Genomic DNA, 19,875 nt, shown 5'->3' on the forward strand with positions numbered 1-19,875 from the left:
ACTGGAAGAAGAAGTCAAGAAAAAATTCCATTTACAATAGCAACTAAAAGAATCAAATATCTAGGAGTATGTCTAATCAAGTGTTCTAGTTTACTAATGCTGCCGGAATGATAAACACCAGAAATGGATTGGCTTTTATAAAAGGCGGGTTATTTGGTTACAAGGTTACAGTCTTAAGGCCAAAAAGTGTTCATCAACAAAGGATACCTTCACTGGAGAAAGGCCATTGGCATCCGGTAAACCTCCGTTATCTGGGAAGGCACGTGGCTGGTGTCTGTTTGCTTCTAGGTTACGTTTCAAAAATGGCATTCTCCAAAATGTTTGCATCAGCTTCAAATGGCCATCTTCAAAATGTCTGTCTCAGCTCCAGCATGCTATGAGCTCCTTCTCTCTGAGCTCATATAGTGCTCCAGCAAACTAAACAAGGCCCACGCTGAATGGGCTGTGCCACGCCTCCATGGAAATTATCCAATTAGAGTTAACACCTACAGTTGGGTGGGTCACATCTCCGTGGACACTGAACCAATAGGTTCCAACCCCATCCCCACTAATACATCTGCCCCCACAAGAATGCATTAAAGAATATGGCTTTTTCTGGGGGACATAATATACACAAAGCAGTACACCAAGGATATAGAGGACTTGTACACATAAAACTACAAAGCATTGCTAAAAGAAATCAAATAAGACCTAAATATATAGAAGGATATTCTGTGTTCATGGATTGGAAGACTAAATAATGTTAAGATGTCAGTCATCACCAAAGCGATTTATAGAGTCAACACAATCCCAATCAAAATTCCAACAACCGTCTTTGCAGAAACGGAAAAGCCAATCAGTGCTTTCTACATAAAGTCAAAATTTATAAGGAAGGGGAAGGGCTCTGAATAGCCAAAGCCATCTTGGAAAAGAATGAAGTTGGAGGACTTGCAGTTTCCAATCTTAAAACTTATTACAAATCCACAGTAATCAAAACAGCATGGTACTGACACCAGAACAGATACGTAGACCATGGAATAGAATTGAGAGCTCAGAAATCAACCCTCACATTTATGGCCAACTGATTTTTGACAAGGGAGCAAAGACCACTCAGTTGGGAAAGAATAATCTCTTCAACAGATGGTGCTGGGAAAACTGGATCTCCACTTGAAAAAAAAAGGTAGGGTCCTCTCACACCTTAGACAAAAATCAACTCTAAATGGATCAAAGATCTAAATATAACAGCCCAAACTATCAAACTCCTAGAAGAAAATGTAGGGAAGCATCTTTAGGACCTTGTATTAAGCAATGGTTTCTTGGACTTTACATCCAAAGCACAAACAAAAGAAAAAAATAGATAAACAGGACCTCAACAAAATTAAAAACTTTTGTTCCTCAAAGGACTTTATCACGAAAGCAAAAAGACAGCCGACACAATGGGAGAAAATATTTGGAAACCACACATTTGATAAAGGATTAATATTCAGAGTATATAAAGCAATCCTTCAGCTTAGCAACAAGAAGACAAACAACCTAATTAAAAAATGGTCAAAAGACTTGAACAGACTATCTCTGCAGAGAAGATACACAAATGGCCAGAGAGCACATGGAAAGGTGCTCATTAGCCACCAGGGAAATGCAAATCACAACCACCATGAGATCCCATTTCACACCCATTAGAATGTCTGCTATTTTAAAAAAATGGAAAATAACAAGTGTTGGAGAGGATGCCGAGAAATAGGAACCCTCACTCACTGCTGGTGGGGATGAAACTGGTGCAGCTGCTGGAGGACAGTTTGGCAGTCCCTCAGAAAGCTATATAGAATTACCATATGACACGGCAGTCCCACTGTGAGGTATATACCAAAAGAATTGAAAGCAGGGACTTGAACACATATTTGCACATCGATGCTCATAGCAGCATTAGTCACAATTGCCAAAAGGTGGAAGCAACCCAAGTGTCCATCAACTGACGAATGGATAAACAAAATGTGGTCTATACAAAGAATAGACTATTATTCAGTTATAAAAAGGAATGAAGTCCTGATACATGCAACAACATGGATGCACCTTGAAGACATCGTGTTGAGTGAAATAAGCCAGACACAAAAGAACAAATATTGGGACAGGGTGGGGTTAAGGAGTGTGCAGGTTCCTATTGGAATGATGGAAATGTTTTGGTAATGGATGGTGGTGATGGTAGCACAACATTGTGAATGCAACTAACAGCACTGAATCATATATCTGAACGTGGCTAAAGGGGAAATTTAAGTTGTGTATATGTTATTAGGGTAAAAATTTGTCTAAATCTATGGAACTGCACAGCACAGTAACCCTAAGTTAAACCATGGACTATAGTTAATAGTACAATTATAAAACTGTGCTTTCATCAATTGTTAACAAACATTCCACACCAATGCAAGGTGTTAATAATAAGGTGGTATATAGGAATCCTGCATTTCATGCATGATTTTCCTGTAAACCTACAACTTCTCTAATGAAAAAACCGGACCAATGACCTGAATATAACGCACAGTGGAGGCCCAGCCGTGAGAACCGAGCTGTCTGCTCTTGAAGAGACACTGCCACTCTTCCCACGGACTTTTCTTGTTTTGGAAAATATGGTTATTTTTCATTAAAATGTATTGTTTATGTTACATGTAATAGGTTCATTATTGTTATTTTAAATGAATAAATATTTAAAAAAATTTTCAGCTTTAATATCTATTACAGTAATTATCTACAGATACAACCGCATAAACAAAAGCTCCTTGGGGTCCAAAACAATTTTTAAAAGTGTAAAGGGGTTCTCAGGCCAAAAAACAAAAAATAGTTTGAGGATCACTGCAGACTTTCACAAAACATGGCGAATTAAACCCCTGAGTGTCTCTCCACTCCCTCATGAAATCTCAGGAAAAATGACTGGGGAGGAATTTTTTTTTTTTTTTTAACATTTTCATTTCACCTTTATTTTTTTTTTTTTTGCATTTTTTTATTAAATTCAGTTTTATTGAAATACATTCACACATCATACAATCATCCATGATATACAATCCACTGTCCACAGTATGATAACATAGTTATGCGTTCATCACCACAATCTATCTCTGAACATTTACCTTACATCAGAAAGAACCAGAACAAGAATAAAAAATAAAAGTGAAAAAAGAACACCCAAATCATCCCCCCATCCCACCCCATTTGTCCTTTAGTTTTTATCCCCATTCCTCCACTCATCCATACACTAGATAAAGGGGGTGTGATCCACAAGGTCTTCACAATCACACTGTCATGGGGAGGAATTTTTTAAGGCATAAATCCCCCATGACAGGAGAACAGGAGACGGAAGACAGGGGAAGAGAGAGGGGTCAGCAAAGTTCTAGAAGGTTTAGAAGATCAGTTGCAACTGGCACAACACGCCACAGAGGCTGAGAAACGGCTGAAGGGGCCCGCGTGGGCTGGGATGGAGGAAATGAGTCCCCTGCGGGAACGGAGTGCTTGGGGTACAGGGCCCAAATTGAGGTGCATCTTAGAAAGTTTCCAGATCATCAGAGGTTACAAACAGAAACATTTAAAAGATTCCAGGAAAAGAAGAAAATAGGTCACATTCAAATGATTGGGATAAAACTGGCACCAGATGTCTCAAGAGTGACATAGGAAACTAGAAAACCAGAGCCTCCCGCTTCCAAGTTCCCAGCCACGGTTTATCCTTCCTTTATACAAAGACAGAGGAATATAACCTCCCTCCTTGAGAAAAAAAATGAAGTCATAACATGTCACCCCCCTGAAAAGGAATTAAAGGGCGACTGGGATGCACGTCGTCTGTCCCCCTGGTTGCTGACGCTGGTCTTATTTAGGAAAAGTCCTTCCTTACCGTCTTCCAAGAGGGAGATTCCACCCAGCTCCTGCTCAGGAAACAGGCCAGTGCCTTCTTCCATCTGGGAGGCAGAAATCAGCTACACACAACAACAAAAAATATTTCTTACCTTCCACTACATAGTTTCTGAAGAATTACCAAATATAGATCAACAAGGTCACAGATTAGTTTCTTAAATTTATTTGCTTATGGTGGTAACATATATAAATATAAACATATATCATAAAATTTGCCATTTTAACTATTTTTAAATGTATAATTCAGTTGCCTTACTTACATTTATAATGTTTTGCTACCCTCACCACCATCCATTACCAGAACTTTCTCATCACCCAAAGAGAAATTCTGCACCCACTAACCAACAGCTCCCCACCACCCCTCCCCCAGGCCCCAGGCCCTGGTAGCTTCTAATCTACTTTCAGTCTCTGTGAATTTGCTTATTCTAGATATTTCACTTAAATGGAATCATACAATATTTGTCCTTTGGCACCTGGCTTTTTTTCACTTAGCATGATGTTTTCAAAGGTAGATCTATGTTGTATCATGTGTCAGAACTTCCTTTTTATGCCTGAAATATTCCTTGTACGGATGTACCACGTTTTGTTTAGCCATTCAACTGTCAATAGACATGTGGGTTATTTTCACCTTTTGGCTATTGTAAACAATGCTGCTATGACAGATTTGTTTTTTAAACCCACAAATTGGATTAATAAGAATTAAAAATTTCTCGTATAAAAAAACATTAGGAAAATGAATAGATAAGCTACACACTAGGAAAAATATTTGCAGCACATATGGCTGGCAGAGGTCTTGCATCTAGAATAAAGAGCTCCTAAAAATCAGTAATATAAAGCAAAAATCCCAAGGTAAGGAGGGCAAAGATTTAGAACAGACAAGACAGAAGATTTGCAAATAGCCAATAAGCGTGTTACAATTTCGGCCCCATCATCAGTATTAGGGAAATGCAACCTGAAACCACAACGAGACACTCAGCACCCGTTAGAAAGCCTAAGTTAACACAGCTGATAGCACCAAGTGTTGGCAAGGATGCGGAGGGACTGGAGCTCTTCCCCACGGCTGGTGGGAGTGTAAATGGTACTTTTGGAGAACGGCTGGGCAGTTTCTTCTAAAGTTAAATATATACTTACCATATGATCCAACAGTCTCACCTTGAGATATTTACCTAAGGGAAACAAAAATATGTGCACAAAATGACATGTATAAGAATGCTTACAGCAGCCTTATTCATAATAGCCCCAAACTCGAAACAACCCAAATGACCATCAAAATAAGAATGGATAAACACACCACGGCACAGCCATACAGTGGACTAAGCCTCAACAATAAAAAAGGAGAAAGTACTGACACATACAACACAGGTGAATCTTAAAACACGTTAAATGAAGTCGGCCAGACACAAAAAAATACATATGAAACCAAATACAGGCAAACGAGCGGATGGTGATGGAAATCAGACTGTGGCTTTCGGGTGAGAGACGGGTGGGTGGAGGAAGGGGGGCGGTGCGTTCTGAACCTTGTTTTGGGAGGTGGTCAGAGGAGTGTGCAACTGTCAAGGCCCGTGGAGCTGAACATTTGATTACATGATTACGCTAAATCAATAAAACACACACAGCCAAGGTTCAAAAACAATTCTTAAAGAATTTCAGAATATTCATTACAATATGGTTGTCATTTTGGAAGTGTTGGGGGCTTGCTGCTGTGGAACCTCACATTTATGGGTTGAAATGGAAGACTCATGTAGAGGGACGACGTTAAGCACAGAACATTTGAGTACCAAAATTTTTCTTGTGGAAATTAAACTTAATGTCTGGCTTCGGTTTATTTTCTATTATATCTTAAATGCATGAATGGTTTTTAATACCTATTAGTCACAATACAGTCGCATCATGATTAATATAGAGAAGAGTTGGTGATAGAGAGGCTGGGGATGAGCACTTGTGAGTCAATGAATCCACTGGAAACACACTGTATATTAGAAATGTATACACCTTCACCTAAGTAATGAGTAGTGCTACATGAGATGGATAGAAATGTTGAAATCTTGTTTGACATTCTAAAACTGTAGAGAAGGAGTTTGGTTTTCATTGCTTAATTTATAGCAATTGCTTCAGAACAACTCACTGAAAAATATTTTCAATGTCCAATAATATTTCCTGGATAAATTACAATAAATCAATGACAGCAATTTAGTTTTTAAGACTATATTTTAGAGCAATTATAAGTTTATGGAAAAGTTGTACAGAAGGTACAGAGCATTCCTATATACACCCCACACACACACCTGTGCACACTCTCAGCCCCCCATTATTAACACCTCACATGAGGGGGGCAGGTCTGTTACAATGATGGACCGAAACTGACACCTTACTAGTGACTGGAGTCCCTGGTTCACGTGGGGCTGGCTCTCCACCGTGTGCGGGTCTGTGGGTTGTGACAAACGTGTCACATCCTGGATCCACTATCACAGAGTCACACGGGATGGCTTCAGGGCCCTAAAAACACCCGTTTCCACTTCACCTCCACCCCAAACCCCTGGCAACTGCTGAGCTTTCCACTGTCTGTGGTTCTGCCTCTTCCAGAGTCACACAGCTGGAGCCCTCAGTGTGGAGCCTTTTCAGGTTGGCTTCTCTTACTTGGCAACGTGCTTTCAAGGTCCCTCATATCTTTCCGTGGCCTGATGGGTCACTTCTTTCCACCACTGAGTATCATGCCCTCATACAGGTGGACATTTCATTTATCCGTTCACCTGGCGAGAGGCAGCTGGGTGTTTCCAGATTGGGGCAATTATAACCGCAGCTGCTATAAACATTCATGTGCAGGTTTTTGTGTGGACCTAGGTTTTCAGCTCCTTTGGGTGAACGCCTAGGGGTGTGACTGCTGGCTGCATGGTTAGCCTCTGTTTAGCTCTGCACAAAACTGCCAGACTCTCCTCCAGAGCGGCCGTGCCATTTTGCTCCCCAGCCGCTGAGAACAAGGTCCTGCTGCAGCCACGGCTTTGCCAGCACTTGGTGTTGTCAGTTTCTGGATTTTAGCCATTCTAAGGGGTGTGCAGTGGGATCTCATTGTTTTAATTGGGAATCTCCTAGTGACAAATGAAGCTGAGCATCATCTCATGTGTTCATTTTCCATCTGCTCATTTTGCAACTGGGCAGTTGGTTTTCTTATTGATGAGTCTTAAGTCTTCTTTGTATATTTTGCCTAGAAGTCCTTTATCAGAGATGTGTTTCGCAAATATTTTCTCCTAGTCTATGGCTTATTTTTTCATTTCCTTAACAGTGTCTAGAGCAGGTTTAGGAAGCACTTAAGCCCTCTGCTTCTGGTAATATGGCTTGTCTGTATCAACTACCACACTGAAAATGGCCAAAAACACTGGATGAAGTTGCATTTTAACTTTCTTAAAAACCCTGACGAGCTGACAAGATAGTGTGAAATTGTCAGGTCCAAGTCTAAGTGAAGGCAGGAACATAAACAGACCAAATGACTTACAAAAAGCATCTTACCAAACTGGATTAAAAAAACATGATAAAAATTCTAACTCCCTACTATCAACTCTGCAAATGAGCCAGCGCAAGGAGACAACAGTCAACTCTGCAAATGACAGCGCAAGGAGAAACAGTCAAAAGTACATCTCTCATGGGAGATTTTAACACATCTCTCTCAGCCACTGATAAAACAATCAGATGAAAAAATCAGTAAGGGACACAGAAAATTTGAACATCCTGAGTAACAAACTTGACCTTATAAACATATACAGAACATAATAAATAACAACCATAGAAAATTTTAAAAGTTCCTTTAAAACACACATAGAATATTTACAAAAACTGTTTACTGGTTTTGAATAGGTATCAATAAATTTCATAGGACTGAAATTATATAATGCTTGTTGGTTAACCAAAATCAATAACAAATAGAGAACTATAAATTCACCACAGTTTTGGAAAATAAGAAAAATACTTCTAAATAACCCATGGATCAAAGAAAAAATCATAATGGAAATTATAAAATATTTTGGACTGAATTATAACAGAAATATCATGTATGAAACTGAGAATAGCTGAAGTAGTACAGAGTAAATTTGTAACCTTAAATGCACATATTAGCATTTAATTTTTTAAAAATTAATGTGCTAAGCATCAGATTCAAGAAGCTAAAAAAAGAAGAGCAGAATAAATCCAAAGAAAGTAGACGAAAACAAAAAAGATTAGAAACTAATGTAACAAAAAAGCGATACAAATGTCTGTCAAAGCTGAAAGTATGTACTTTGAAAAGATTTATAAAATGGACAAATCTCTAATGAAACTGATCAATAAAAAGAGGCATAAAAATACTCATATCAGAAAAAAGGATCTATAACTACAGATACTCCAGACATTAAAAAATAATAAAATATATTATGAACAAATTTATACCAATAAATTTGGAAATGTAGAAAAAGGACAAATTATCAGAAAAATATTACTTATAAAACCGTTTCAAGAGAAAAAATAGAAAACTCAGAAAGTCGTTTAAGAATAAATGATAACCAGTCAATAGTGAAATACATTCCCACAAGGAAAACTCTAGGCCTGGAAAGCGTCCTCATCAGCTGCCACCACACAAGCAAGGCACAAGGTTCTCCAGCTCCACACGACTCTCCCAGGAAGGAGTTCATTTCAAGCCCTGACTTCCCATTCCTTATCCCCAACCCGTCCCCTGATAACCTATATTCTAGATTCTGACTCTGTGAGTTTGCTTATTCTACTTATTTCAAATCAGTGAGATTGTCTGATATTTGTTCTTTTGTGCCTGGCTTATGCCACTCAACCTGATGTCTTCCAGGTCCATCCACATTGCCGCATGGTTCAGGATTTCATTCCTCCTTACAGCTGAGTAATATTCCATTGTATGCACACACCACATTTTGTTTATCCATTCATTGGTTGATGGACACTTGGGTTGCTTCCATTTTGGCTATTGTAAATAATGCCACTATGAACATCAGTGTGCAAATATCTGTTCGAGTCCCTGCTTTCAATTCTTTTGGAGATATACTTAGTAGTGGGATTGGTGGGTGTGGTGGTTTGAAGCTGTTAAGTACACCAGAGAAGACCATGTTCTTTCTTTTTTTTCTTTATCAAAAAATTAAAAAAAAAATTCAAACAAAAGGTCATGTTCTTTTTGTTGCTGCTGTTGAGGATTTTTTTTTAACTTTTATTTTGAAATAAATTCAAACTTACAGGAACAGTTGCAAAAATAATAGAAACCCCATATACACAACTCCAGTATACCCAAAACCCACTCAACCAATACCCCGATCCACCAACTTTAATATTTTGTCACTTTACCATTTCTTTCTTTCCCTCCCTGTCTATCATCCATCATCTATTGCTGTGTCTTCTGGACATATAAGAGCAAGTTGCACGCATCCTTGAACAAAAAATATAATTCACATATACAATTTCCATGAAAAAGAACATTCTTTTATGCAATCACATTAAGTGCAGCTAAGAAGTTCAAGAAATTCAACACTGATACAAAGCTTACATTCCATATTTCCTTTGTTTTCTTATGTCTCAACTGTGTCCCTTTGAGCCTCCTCTCCTCCATCCTCAGATCCCATCCAGGATCATCCTTGGCATTTAATTGTCATTATCTATTTAGACTGTCTTTGTTTTTTTTTTTTCCGATTGTAGAAACATATATACAGCCTAAATCTCCCCATTCCAACCCCTCCCAAGCATTCCATTTAGTGGGATTAATCACATTCACAATGTTGCAATGCTATCACCTTCCCACCATCCATTACTAGAAATTTCCCTTCACCCCAAACAGAAACCCTACACTCATTTCTTATTAACTCCCCATTGTCTCTTCCCCCACTTCTCACAAGCCATACTCTACCCCTCATCTCTATGATCATAGTCTCTGATACTTTCTTTGGTTTACCGTGGGGCTTAAATTTAACATCTTAAGTCTATAACAATCTTGTTTTCTTTGATACCAACTTAACTTCAATAGGACCCATAAACTATGTTCCTATACTTTTCCATTCCTCCACCTTTATTTAGTTCTTGTCAAAAATTACATATTTTACATTGAGTCCAAAACCCACTGATTTATCATTACAGTTTATGTATTTTAGATCCTGTAGAAAGTAAATAGTGGAGTTACAAATAAAAAATATAGTAGTATTGCTATTTATATTTACCATGTGATCTTTACTGGGAATCTTTATTTCTTCATGTGGTTTCAGTCAATTGTTTAGTGTCCCTTCCTTTCAGCCTACACAATTCCCTTTAGCATTTCTTATAGGACTGATCTACTGGTGATGAAGTCCCTCAGCATTTGATTATCCAGGAATGTTTTCATCTCCCCCTCATTTTTACCCTCCAGGTGTTTGTGAATTCTCCAAGTCTCTGATGGTTATTGACTTCTATTTGCATTCCATTGTGGTCAGAGAATGTGCTTTGAATAATTTCAATTTTTTTAAATTTATTGAGGCTTGTTTTATGTCCTAGCCTATGGTCTATTCTGGAGAAAGTTCCATGATCACTAGAGAAGAATGTGTATTCTGGTGATTTGGGATGTAATGTACTATATATGTCTGCTAAATTTCTCTCTCTCTCTCTCTCCTTTCTTTGTTTCTCTGTCGGTAGGGCTCCCTTTAGTATATGAAAGAGGGCAGATCTTTCATTAGCAAAATCTCTCAGCATTTGTTTGTGAAAAATTTAAGCTCTTCCTCAGATTTGAAGGAGAGTTTTGCTGGATACAGTATTCTTGTTTGGAAATTTTTCTCTCTCAGAATTTTAAATATGTCATGCCACTGCCTTCTTGCCTCCATGGTGGCCGCTCAGTAGTCACTACTTAGTCTTATGTTGTTTCCTTTGTATGTGGTGAATTGCTTTTCTCTTGCTGCTTTCAGAACTTCTCTTCAGTATTTGAGAGTCTGATCAGAATATGTCTCAGAGTGGGTTTATTTGGATTTATTCTATTTGGAGTCTGCTGGGCATTTATGCTTTGTGTATTTATATAGTGTAGAAGGTTTGCGAAGTTTTCCCCAACAATTTCTTTGAATACTCTTTCTAGACCTTTACCCTTCTCCTCCCCTTCTGGGACACCAATGAGTCTTATATTTGGGTGTTTTATTTTATCTATCATATCCCTGAGATCCTTTTCAATTTTTTCAATTTTTTCCTCAATCGTTTTTTTGTTCTTTCATTTTCCATTCTGTGGTTCTCGAGGTTGCTAAGTCATTGTTCAGCTTCCTCTAGCCTTGTACTATGAGTATCCAGAATCTTTTTAATTTGGTCAACAGTTTCTTTTATTTCCATAGGATCATCTATTTTTTTTATTTACTCTTGCAATTTCTTCTTTATGCTCTTCTAGGGTCTTCTTCATGTCCTTTATATCTTGTGCCATGCTCTCGTTGTCTGTCTTTAGTTCTTTGATTAATTGCTCCAAGTACTGTGTCTCTTCTGATCTTTTGATTTGGGTGTTTGGGTTTGGGTTATCCATATCATCTGTTTTTTTCATATGCTTTAAAATTTTCTGTTGTTTTTGGGCTCTTGGCACTTGCTTTACTTGATAGGGTTCTTTTAGGATATGAAGGATTATTCAAACACCAATCTTTAATTTGTCAGATCTACAGCTTGGTGGTGTACACTATCTCCAACTAACCAGCAGATGGCGTCCGCGAGTCACCTATTCCCCTCAAGTCAGTTCTCCCCAACTTTGTCTTTGTGATGTGTGGGGGTCTGATCCTTGTGGAGTTCAATTTGTGCACTCAGTTTGGGTGTGTTGTTGGTGCCGTCTGCCCTGAATGTGGGGCGTGTGTCTGGATGGTTAGGGAGGCAGGTTAGCTTTAATAATCAAACCTCCCAGGTGTTCCTGGAGATTTAAGGCTGTTGCAAGAGTCTAAGCCTTCATGTCAGTCTTGCCACAGATTATCTCTGCCGCTGACCCACAAGTCCTTGGTATTGGCGTAGGGTCCCTGGGATTTCCGAGTCGGTCCCTCTTCCCAGCTGTGCTCTTCTAAGGCCTCTGCTGAGGGAAGGCTGTGCTATGTCACAAGTGCACGCCGTCCTTCAAGGGAAGCCCTGGGCCGCCGGGCCGTGCACGGGTGTTCCCAGCCTGCTGTAAAGATGGCTGAATGGGGCATGTTAATTTCCCCTTTTATGCACAGCTCCGCCTTCCCAGCTCCAGGACAATTAGCTGTGGGTGCGCAAAAGGCTACTGTCCACACCTGATATTGTGGCCTGTGCGTGGTGTTGCGGGAAACGCTTCCCGTCACACTGGGTGCCTTGGCGCGGCTCTGGGCTGTGGCTCTGGCGCCGGGCAGGAGCGTTCCAAGCCCGCCGGGAAGATGGCTGCAAGGGGTGTGGTTTTTTCCCCTTTTGTTTCCCTTCTGCCTTCCTCGCTCCGAGACAAGTGGCAGTGGGTATGCGAAAGGCTATCGTCCACGCCAGATATTGAGGTGTTCACACAGCCCGTTCCTGCCGCATTTCACTGTGTGGTTCTCTCTGCCATATCTGCAGCCGCTTTTGGGTTTTTTAAAAAAAGAACTAGTCTGCCTCCAAACGCCAACCCATGATTTCCCCACACCGCAGCGCGGCCACTGGACTTTCAACAGGCTCACTCACTCATTTCCAAATGCAGACTCCCGTTTTCACCAAGTGCACGGTCCCTGTGGATTTAGCAGACCTTGTCCAGCTGGTGCGTCACTAGAACTGGTGTTCTGGGTCAGTTTCTGGCTTTTATCTAGTATTTTTCATGGAGGTGTTTTTTCGCTCTGTCTCACCTAGCTGCCATCTTAGGCTCTTCCAAGGCCATGTTCTTTTAATCACTTCCTGTGGATACAGACCTGTTGGAGGTGGGACCTCTGGATTAGGTCATTTCAGCTGAGACAGACCCATCCTGAATGAGGTGGTGCACATCTCAATTGAGCCACCTCATTCAGGATGAGTCTTAATCCCCTTACTGGAGTCCTTTTATAAGAGATGAAATTAAGAGCAGTTCATGGGAAAAAGCCCTGGAGAAGCTAGGAGAGGACCCACAGAAGCTCAGAGAGGAAGCCACTAGGACCAGAAGTTGAAAGCAACAAAATTTGGGAGCGAAGGACAAACAGACTGGCCATGTGTCCTCCCATGTGACAGAGGTGTCCCAGATGCTGGCAGCCTTTCTTCAGAGAATTTGATGCCTTGAGTTGGACATTTTCATGGCCTAAGAACTGTAAATTGAAAGTTAATAATCCCCTATTGTAAAAGCTAACCCATTTCTGGTATAACGCATTCTACCAACTTTAACAAACTGAAACGCCGGGTCATGAGGTGATTCTTTTTTTTTTTTTTTTTTTTTTTTTTTTTTTAATCATTTTATTGAGATATATTCACATACCACGCAGTCATACAAAACAAATTGTACTTTCGATTGTTTACAGTACCATTACATAGTTGTACAATCATCACCTAAATCAATCCCTGACACCTTCATTAGCACACACACAAAAATAACAAGAATAATAATTAGAGTGAAAAAGAGCAATTGAAGTAAAAAAGAACACTGGGTACCTTTGTCTGTTTGTTTCCTTCCCCTACTTTTCTACACATCCATCCATAAACTAGACAAAGTGGTGTTTGGTCCTTATGGCTTTCCCAATCCCATTGTCACCCCTCATAAGCTACATTTTTATACAACTGTCTTCGAGATTCATGGGTTCTGGGTTGTAGTTTGATAGTTTCAGGTATCCACCACCAGCTACCCCAATTCTTTAGAACCTAAAAAGGGTTGTCTAAAGTGTGCATAAGAGTGCCCACCAGAGTGACCTCTCGGCTCCTTTTGGAATCTCTCTGCCACTGAAGCTTATTTCATTTCCTTTCACATCCCCCTTTTGGTCAAGAAGATGTTCTCCGTCCCACGGTGCCAGGTCTACATTCCTCCCTGGGAGTCATATTCCATGTTGCCAGGGAGATTCACTTCCCTGGGTGTCTGATCCCACGTAGGGGGGAGGGCAGTGATTTCACCTTTCAAGTTGGCTTAGCCAGAGAGAGAGGGCCACATCTGAGCAACAAAGAGGCATTCAGGAGGAGACTCTTAGGCACAAATACAGGGAGGCCTAGCCTCTCCTTTGCAGCAACCGTCTTCCCAAGGGTAAAACTTATGGTAGAGGGCTCAACCCATCAAACCACCAGTCCCCTATGTCTGTGGTCATGTTAGCAACCATGGAGGTGGGGTAGGCATGAGGTGATTCTATACTTAGCTTTATGAGGAACTGACAAACTGTCCTCCACAGCAGCTGCACCATTTTACATTCCCACCAGCAGTGAATGAGGGCTCCTATTTCTCCACATCCTCCCCACACTTCTTATTTTCCATTTTTAAATAGCAGCCTTTCTAGAGGGTATGAAATGGTATCTCATTGTGGGTTTGATTTGCATTTCCCTGATGGCTAATAATGTTAAGCATCTTTTCATGTGCTTTCTGGCCATTTGTGTATCTTCTTTGGAGAGATTCTTTTCATGACTTCTGACCATTTTTTAATTGGGTTGTTTGTCTTTTTGTTGTTAAGTTGAAGGATTGTTTTCTATACTCCAGTATTTATCCCTTATCAAATATGTGGTTCCCAAATATTTTCTCCCATTGTATAAACTGTTTTTTTTACTTTTGTGATAAAGTCCTTTGAGGAACAAAAGTTTTTAATTTTGTTGCAGTCCTGTTTATCCATTTTTTTCTTCTGTTGTTTGTGCTTTGGATGTAAAGTCCAAGAAACCATTGCCTAATACAACGTCCTAAAGATGCTTCCCTACATTTTCTTCTAGGAGTTTGACAGTTTGGGCTGTTATATTTAGGTCTTTGATCCATTTAGAGTTGATTTTTGTCTAAGATGTAAGTTGGGGTCATCTTTCCTTTTTTTGCAAATGGAGATCCAGTTTTCCCAGCACCATCTGTTGAAGAGATTATTCTTTCCCAACTGAGTGGTCTTTGCTCCCTTGTCAAAAATCAGTTGGCCATAAACGTGAGAGTTGATTTCTGATTTCTCAATTCTATTCCATTGGTCTGTGTGTCTGTCCTTGTGCCAAGACCATGTAATAAGTTTTAAAATGAGAAGTGTGAGTCCTCATCTTCATTCTTCTTTTTCAAAATGGCTTTGGCTATTCAGGGACCCTTACCCTTTCATATAAATTTGATGATCAGCTTTTCCATTTCTACAAAGAAGACTGTTGAAATTTTTATTGGGATTGCACTGGACCTATAAATTGCTTTCGATAGTTGACATCTTAATGATATTTAGTCTTCCAATCCATGAACATGGAATATTCTCCCATTTATTCAGGTCTTCTTTAATTTCTTTTAGCAATGTTTTGTAGTTTGCTGTTGTATTAGTTAGGGTTCTCTACGGAAACAGAATCAATGAGATGTGTCTATGACTATAAAATTTATAAAAGTAATTCACGCAACTGTGGGTATGCACGAGTCCAAATTCCGTAGAGCAGTCAGCAAACTGTCAACTCCAAGGAAGATGTCCGAAGAACTCCTAAGGAAACAAACCGGCAACTTCGACGAACTCCTCAGGAAATGAACTGGGATCTTCAATGAACATGCTCAATGAACTCCTCAGGAAACGAACCAGCAACTTCAACGAACTCCTCAGGAAACGCTTCACTGGGCAGCCAAAGAAGAAGTGAAGGCCCTCTGTCTGTCTCGCTTATAAGTCTTCAACTGATTAATTGGATTAAATCCAGCCAATTGCATTCTCTCATTGTGGAAGACACGCCCTTTGGTGAGTCATCAGTCACAGCTGCAGTCAATTGACTAATGGTTTAATAAACCAGCCTCAAACGTCCTCACAGCAATTGTTAGGCCAGTGTTTGCTTGACCAGACAGCTGGGTACTATCACCGGGCCAAGTTGGCACATGAACCTAACCATCACAGTTGTGTACAAGTCCTTTACATCCTTGGGTAGATGTATTCCTAGATATTTGATTCTTTTAGTTCCTTTTGTAAACAGATTTTTTTCTTTATATTTTCTTTTGATTGCTCATTGCTCATATACAGAAACACTACCGATTTTGGGGTGGGGATCTTGTTTCCCACCACTTTGCTGAATTCATTTATTAGTTCTAGGAGCTCTGTTGTGGAGTTTTCTGTACACAGGATCATATCATACGCAAATGGGGGAAGTTTTACTTCTTCCTTTCCAATTTGGATCCCTTTTACTCCTCATTTCATTTCCAGCACGTGTTGAATAACAGTGGCATCCTTGACTTGTTCCGGATCTTAGAGGGAAAGCTTTCTGTCTTAAAGAAGATAGAGATAAATAGGATCTCCTTAAAACTGAATACTCTTTCACATCAAAGGACTTTGTCAGGAAAGTAAAAAGGCAGCCTATGCAATGGGAGAAAATATTTGGAAACCGCATATCAGATAAGGGTTTAATATCCAGAATACATAAAGAGATCCTCTAACTTAACAACAAAAAGACAAACTCAATTAAAAAATGGGGAAAAGACATGAACAGACACTTTTCCTAAAAGGAAATACAAATGGCTCAAAAACATATGAAAAAATGCTCAACTTCATGAGCTATTAGTGAAATGCAAATTAAAACCACAAGATATCATCTCACACCTCTACAATGGCCATGATAAAAAAAAAGAAAAAAACAGAATCTACAAGTGTTAGAACAATGTAGAGAAAGAGGTATACTTTGGTTCACCTTTGGTTGGAATGTAGAATGGTGAAACTGCCTTGGAAGGCAGTTTAGTGGTTCCTCAGGAAGCTAAGTATAGAATTGTAATATGATCCAACAATCCCATTACTAGGTATATACTTGGGGGAACTGAAGGTTAGGACATTATTGGACATTTGTACTGTACACTGATGTTTACGGAGGCACTATTCATGATTGCCGAGAGATGGAAACAGTCCAAATGTCTATCAACAAATGAGTGGATAAACAAACTGTGGTATATTCATATGATGGAATATTACACAGCGGTAAGACAGAATAAAGTCAGGACACATTCAACAAATTGGATGAAACTTGAGGACATTTTGTTGAGTGAAATTAGCCAGAAACAAAAGGACAAATATTGTATACTCTCACTAAACATGAACTACTTATGAGCAAAATCCAAGAGTTGAAATTAAGAACACAGATTATAAGGAGATAGAACAAGGGTAGAGATTGGGCATTTGATGCCGAAGGAGTACAGAATGTTCAACAGGATTGATTGTAAAGATCCAAAAATAATAGCACAATATTATCTGATGGTAGCACAATACTGTAAGTGTAATGAACAAAGGTGAGTGTGAGTATGGTTGAGAGAGGAAGGGTGGGGGCATGTATGACATCAGAAGGCAAGACCGAGGATAAAAACAGGGACTGTATAACTTAGCGAAATCTAGAGTGGACAATGATGGTGATTAAATGTACAAATATACGAAAGTTTTTATATGAGAAAGAACAAATGAATGTCACCATTGTAAGGTGTTGAAAATGGGATGGTATACGGAAAAAATACAATCAATGCAAAGTAGGATCTATAGTTAACAGTAACATTGTAATACTCTTCCATTAGTTGTAACAAAGGCAATATACCAAAGCTAAGTGTCAGTAAGAGAAGAATATAAGGGAGGGTTATGGGATTCTTGTCATTGTTGTTTCTCCTTTTTAATTTTTTTTAATTCTTTATTCTTTTATTTTTTTCCCTCTTCTCTCTTCATGGAAGAAATTGAAATGTTTTCATATAGACTGTGGTGGTGAAAGCATAACTATGTGATTATTCTGGGAGCTGTTGATTGTTCACTTAGGATGGATTGTATGGCATGCGAATAAAACTGTTAAAAAATAAACAGAAAGTTACAAGTGCTGGAGAAGATTTGGAGAGAGAGATACACCTGTTCACTGTGGGTAGGGAAGTTGAATGGTGCAGCCCCTCTGGAGGGCAGTGTGTTGGCTCCACAGGAGGCTGCATATGATCCTGCAATCCTGTCATTAGGTATATACTGGGAAGAACTGAAAGCAGAGTCACAAATAGGCACTTGTACACTGGTGTTTATGGCCGCAGTATTCACAATTTGCAATGAATGGAGGTGACCTAAGGGTACATCGAAGAGTGAACAGAAGAACAAACTGGTGTGTACGCACAACAGAATATTGAATGGTTGCAAGAAGGAATGAAGTTGTGAGGCATGCAACTAGGTGAATGAAGCTTGAGGACGTTATGTTGAGTGAAGTAAGCTGGAAACGAAAGGACAAATACTGTAAGGCCTCACTAATATAAACTATAATGAGCAGATGCTGAGAATTGAATTCGAGAGCATAAGTTATCAGGGGATAGAATGTGGGCAGAGGTTGGGCAATCAACAATGCAGGAGTGCAGAGTGTTCAATAAGGCATATTGTAAAGGTTCCTAGATTGTAAACTCTTATGGAAGTCGCATCTATTCCTGAGTTTTAACTGTTATTTAAGAGATGCTTATTTGGTATAAAATGTATATTCTCCAAAGCACACTATCTAATTTAACCTGTATGGTCAGTTTATTTAAACATAGTTACATGGAACCTAGAATAGAGAATGAGATATTATTATTCTGTACAGGTTAATGTAATACCCCAAAACATACCGTAGTATTTGGGGCAGAAAATTGTGTGTGTGTGTGTGTGTGTGTGTGTGTGTGTGCGTGTGCGCGCACGCGCAAGTCCCCTTGAGGGACTGGAGGAAAATGTGGAAGTATTAAGTTTCCCCACCTGGGGAATTTCTGATATTCTCACAAGCATTAGGGACTCCCAATTTATTAAATCAAGCCCTCAATCTTGGGGCTTGCCTTTCTGAAGCTTTTTACTGCAAAGGAGAGACTAAGCCTACTTATAATTATGCCTAAAGGTCACTCCCAGAGAACTTCTTTTGTTGCTCAGATGTGGCCTCTCTCAGCCAACTCTGCAAATAAACTCACTACCTTTCCCTGTACATGGGACATGATTCCCAGAAGTTAAGTCTCCTTGGCAACATGGGACATCACTCCCAGGGATGAGCCTGGCCCTGACATTGTGGGACTGGGAATGCCATCTTGACCAAAAGGGGGAAAAGAAATGAAAAAAAAACAATAAAGTTTCAGTGGCAAAGAGATTTCAAATAGAGTTGAGAGGTCATTCTGGAGGTTACTCTTATGCATTATATAGATATTCCTTTTTAGTTTCTAGTGTATCAGAATAGCTAAAAGGAAATACCTGAATCTGTTGAACTGTAATCCAGTAGACTTGATTCTTGATGATGATTGTATAACTATAAAGCTTTTCTCTTGTGACCATGTGATTGTGAAAACCTGTGACTGACACTTCCTTTATACAGTTGGTGGGCAGATGAGTAATAAAATAGAGACAAAAACACATATAAATAATAGGGAGATAAGGGGTATGGAATGTTTTGGGTGTTCTCATTTTTATTTTTTCTTTATTTTGGAATAATGAAAATGTTTTAAAATTGATTGTGGTGATGAATGCACAACTATATGATGATACTGTGAGCCACTGATTGTATACTTTGAATGGATTATATAGTGTGTGAATATATCTCAATAAAATTGCATTAAAAAAACACCACAATGAGATGCCCCATCACACCCACTATTATGGCTATTATTTAAACAATGGAAATTAAGTAGTGGTAAGAAAGATTTGGAGAAATAGGAACCCTCATATATACTGTTGAAAGGAATGTAAAATCATGCATCCACTGTGAAAAACAGTGTTCCAGTTTTCTAATGCTGCCAGAATGCAAAACACCAGAAATGGATCAGCTTTTATAAAGGAGGTTTATTTGGCTACAAAGTTACAGTCTTAAGGCCACAAAGTATCCAAGGCAAGTCATCAACAATTGGGTACTGGTCTAGTTTGCTAATGCTGCCAGAATGCAAAACACCAGAGATGGATTGGCTTTTATAAAGGGGGTTTATTTGGTTACACAGTTTAGAGTCTTAAGGCCATAAAGTGTCCAAGGTAATGCATCAGCAATCGG

General features: G+C 39.3%; 1 protein-coding gene across 10 annotated transcripts in view; it reads right to left on the minus strand.

Annotated features, from left to right (window-relative positions):
• CFAP74 (cilia and flagella associated protein 74) overlaps positions 1-19,875 on the minus strand; it is a 135,376-nt gene that overhangs the window by 109,870 nt on the left and 5,631 nt on the right. For 8 of the 10 annotated variants that reach the window (XR_005215558.1, XR_005215560.1, XR_005215559.1 and 5 more), the window contains exons 2-3: positions 5,005-5,039; positions 3,854-3,935 (exon numbers count right to left, since the gene is read on the minus strand). Coding sequence is in view for 7 of the 10 variants with exons in the window: in XM_037828817.1 (XP_037684745.1) it covers positions 3,854-3,935; positions 5,005-5,007 (85 nt within the window). In the remaining 3 variants the exon portion in view is untranslated. The remainder of the gene's footprint in view (positions 1-3,853; positions 3,936-5,004; positions 5,040-19,875) is intronic. The other 2 variants (XM_037828813.1, XM_037828814.1) reach the window with 1 other exon arrangement.

Source organism: Choloepus didactylus, chromosome 2 (genome assembly GCF_015220235.1).
Source record: "Choloepus didactylus isolate mChoDid1 chromosome 2, mChoDid1.pri, whole genome shotgun sequence".
Lineage (NCBI taxonomy): Eukaryota > Metazoa > Chordata > Mammalia > Pilosa > Megalonychidae > Choloepus > Choloepus didactylus.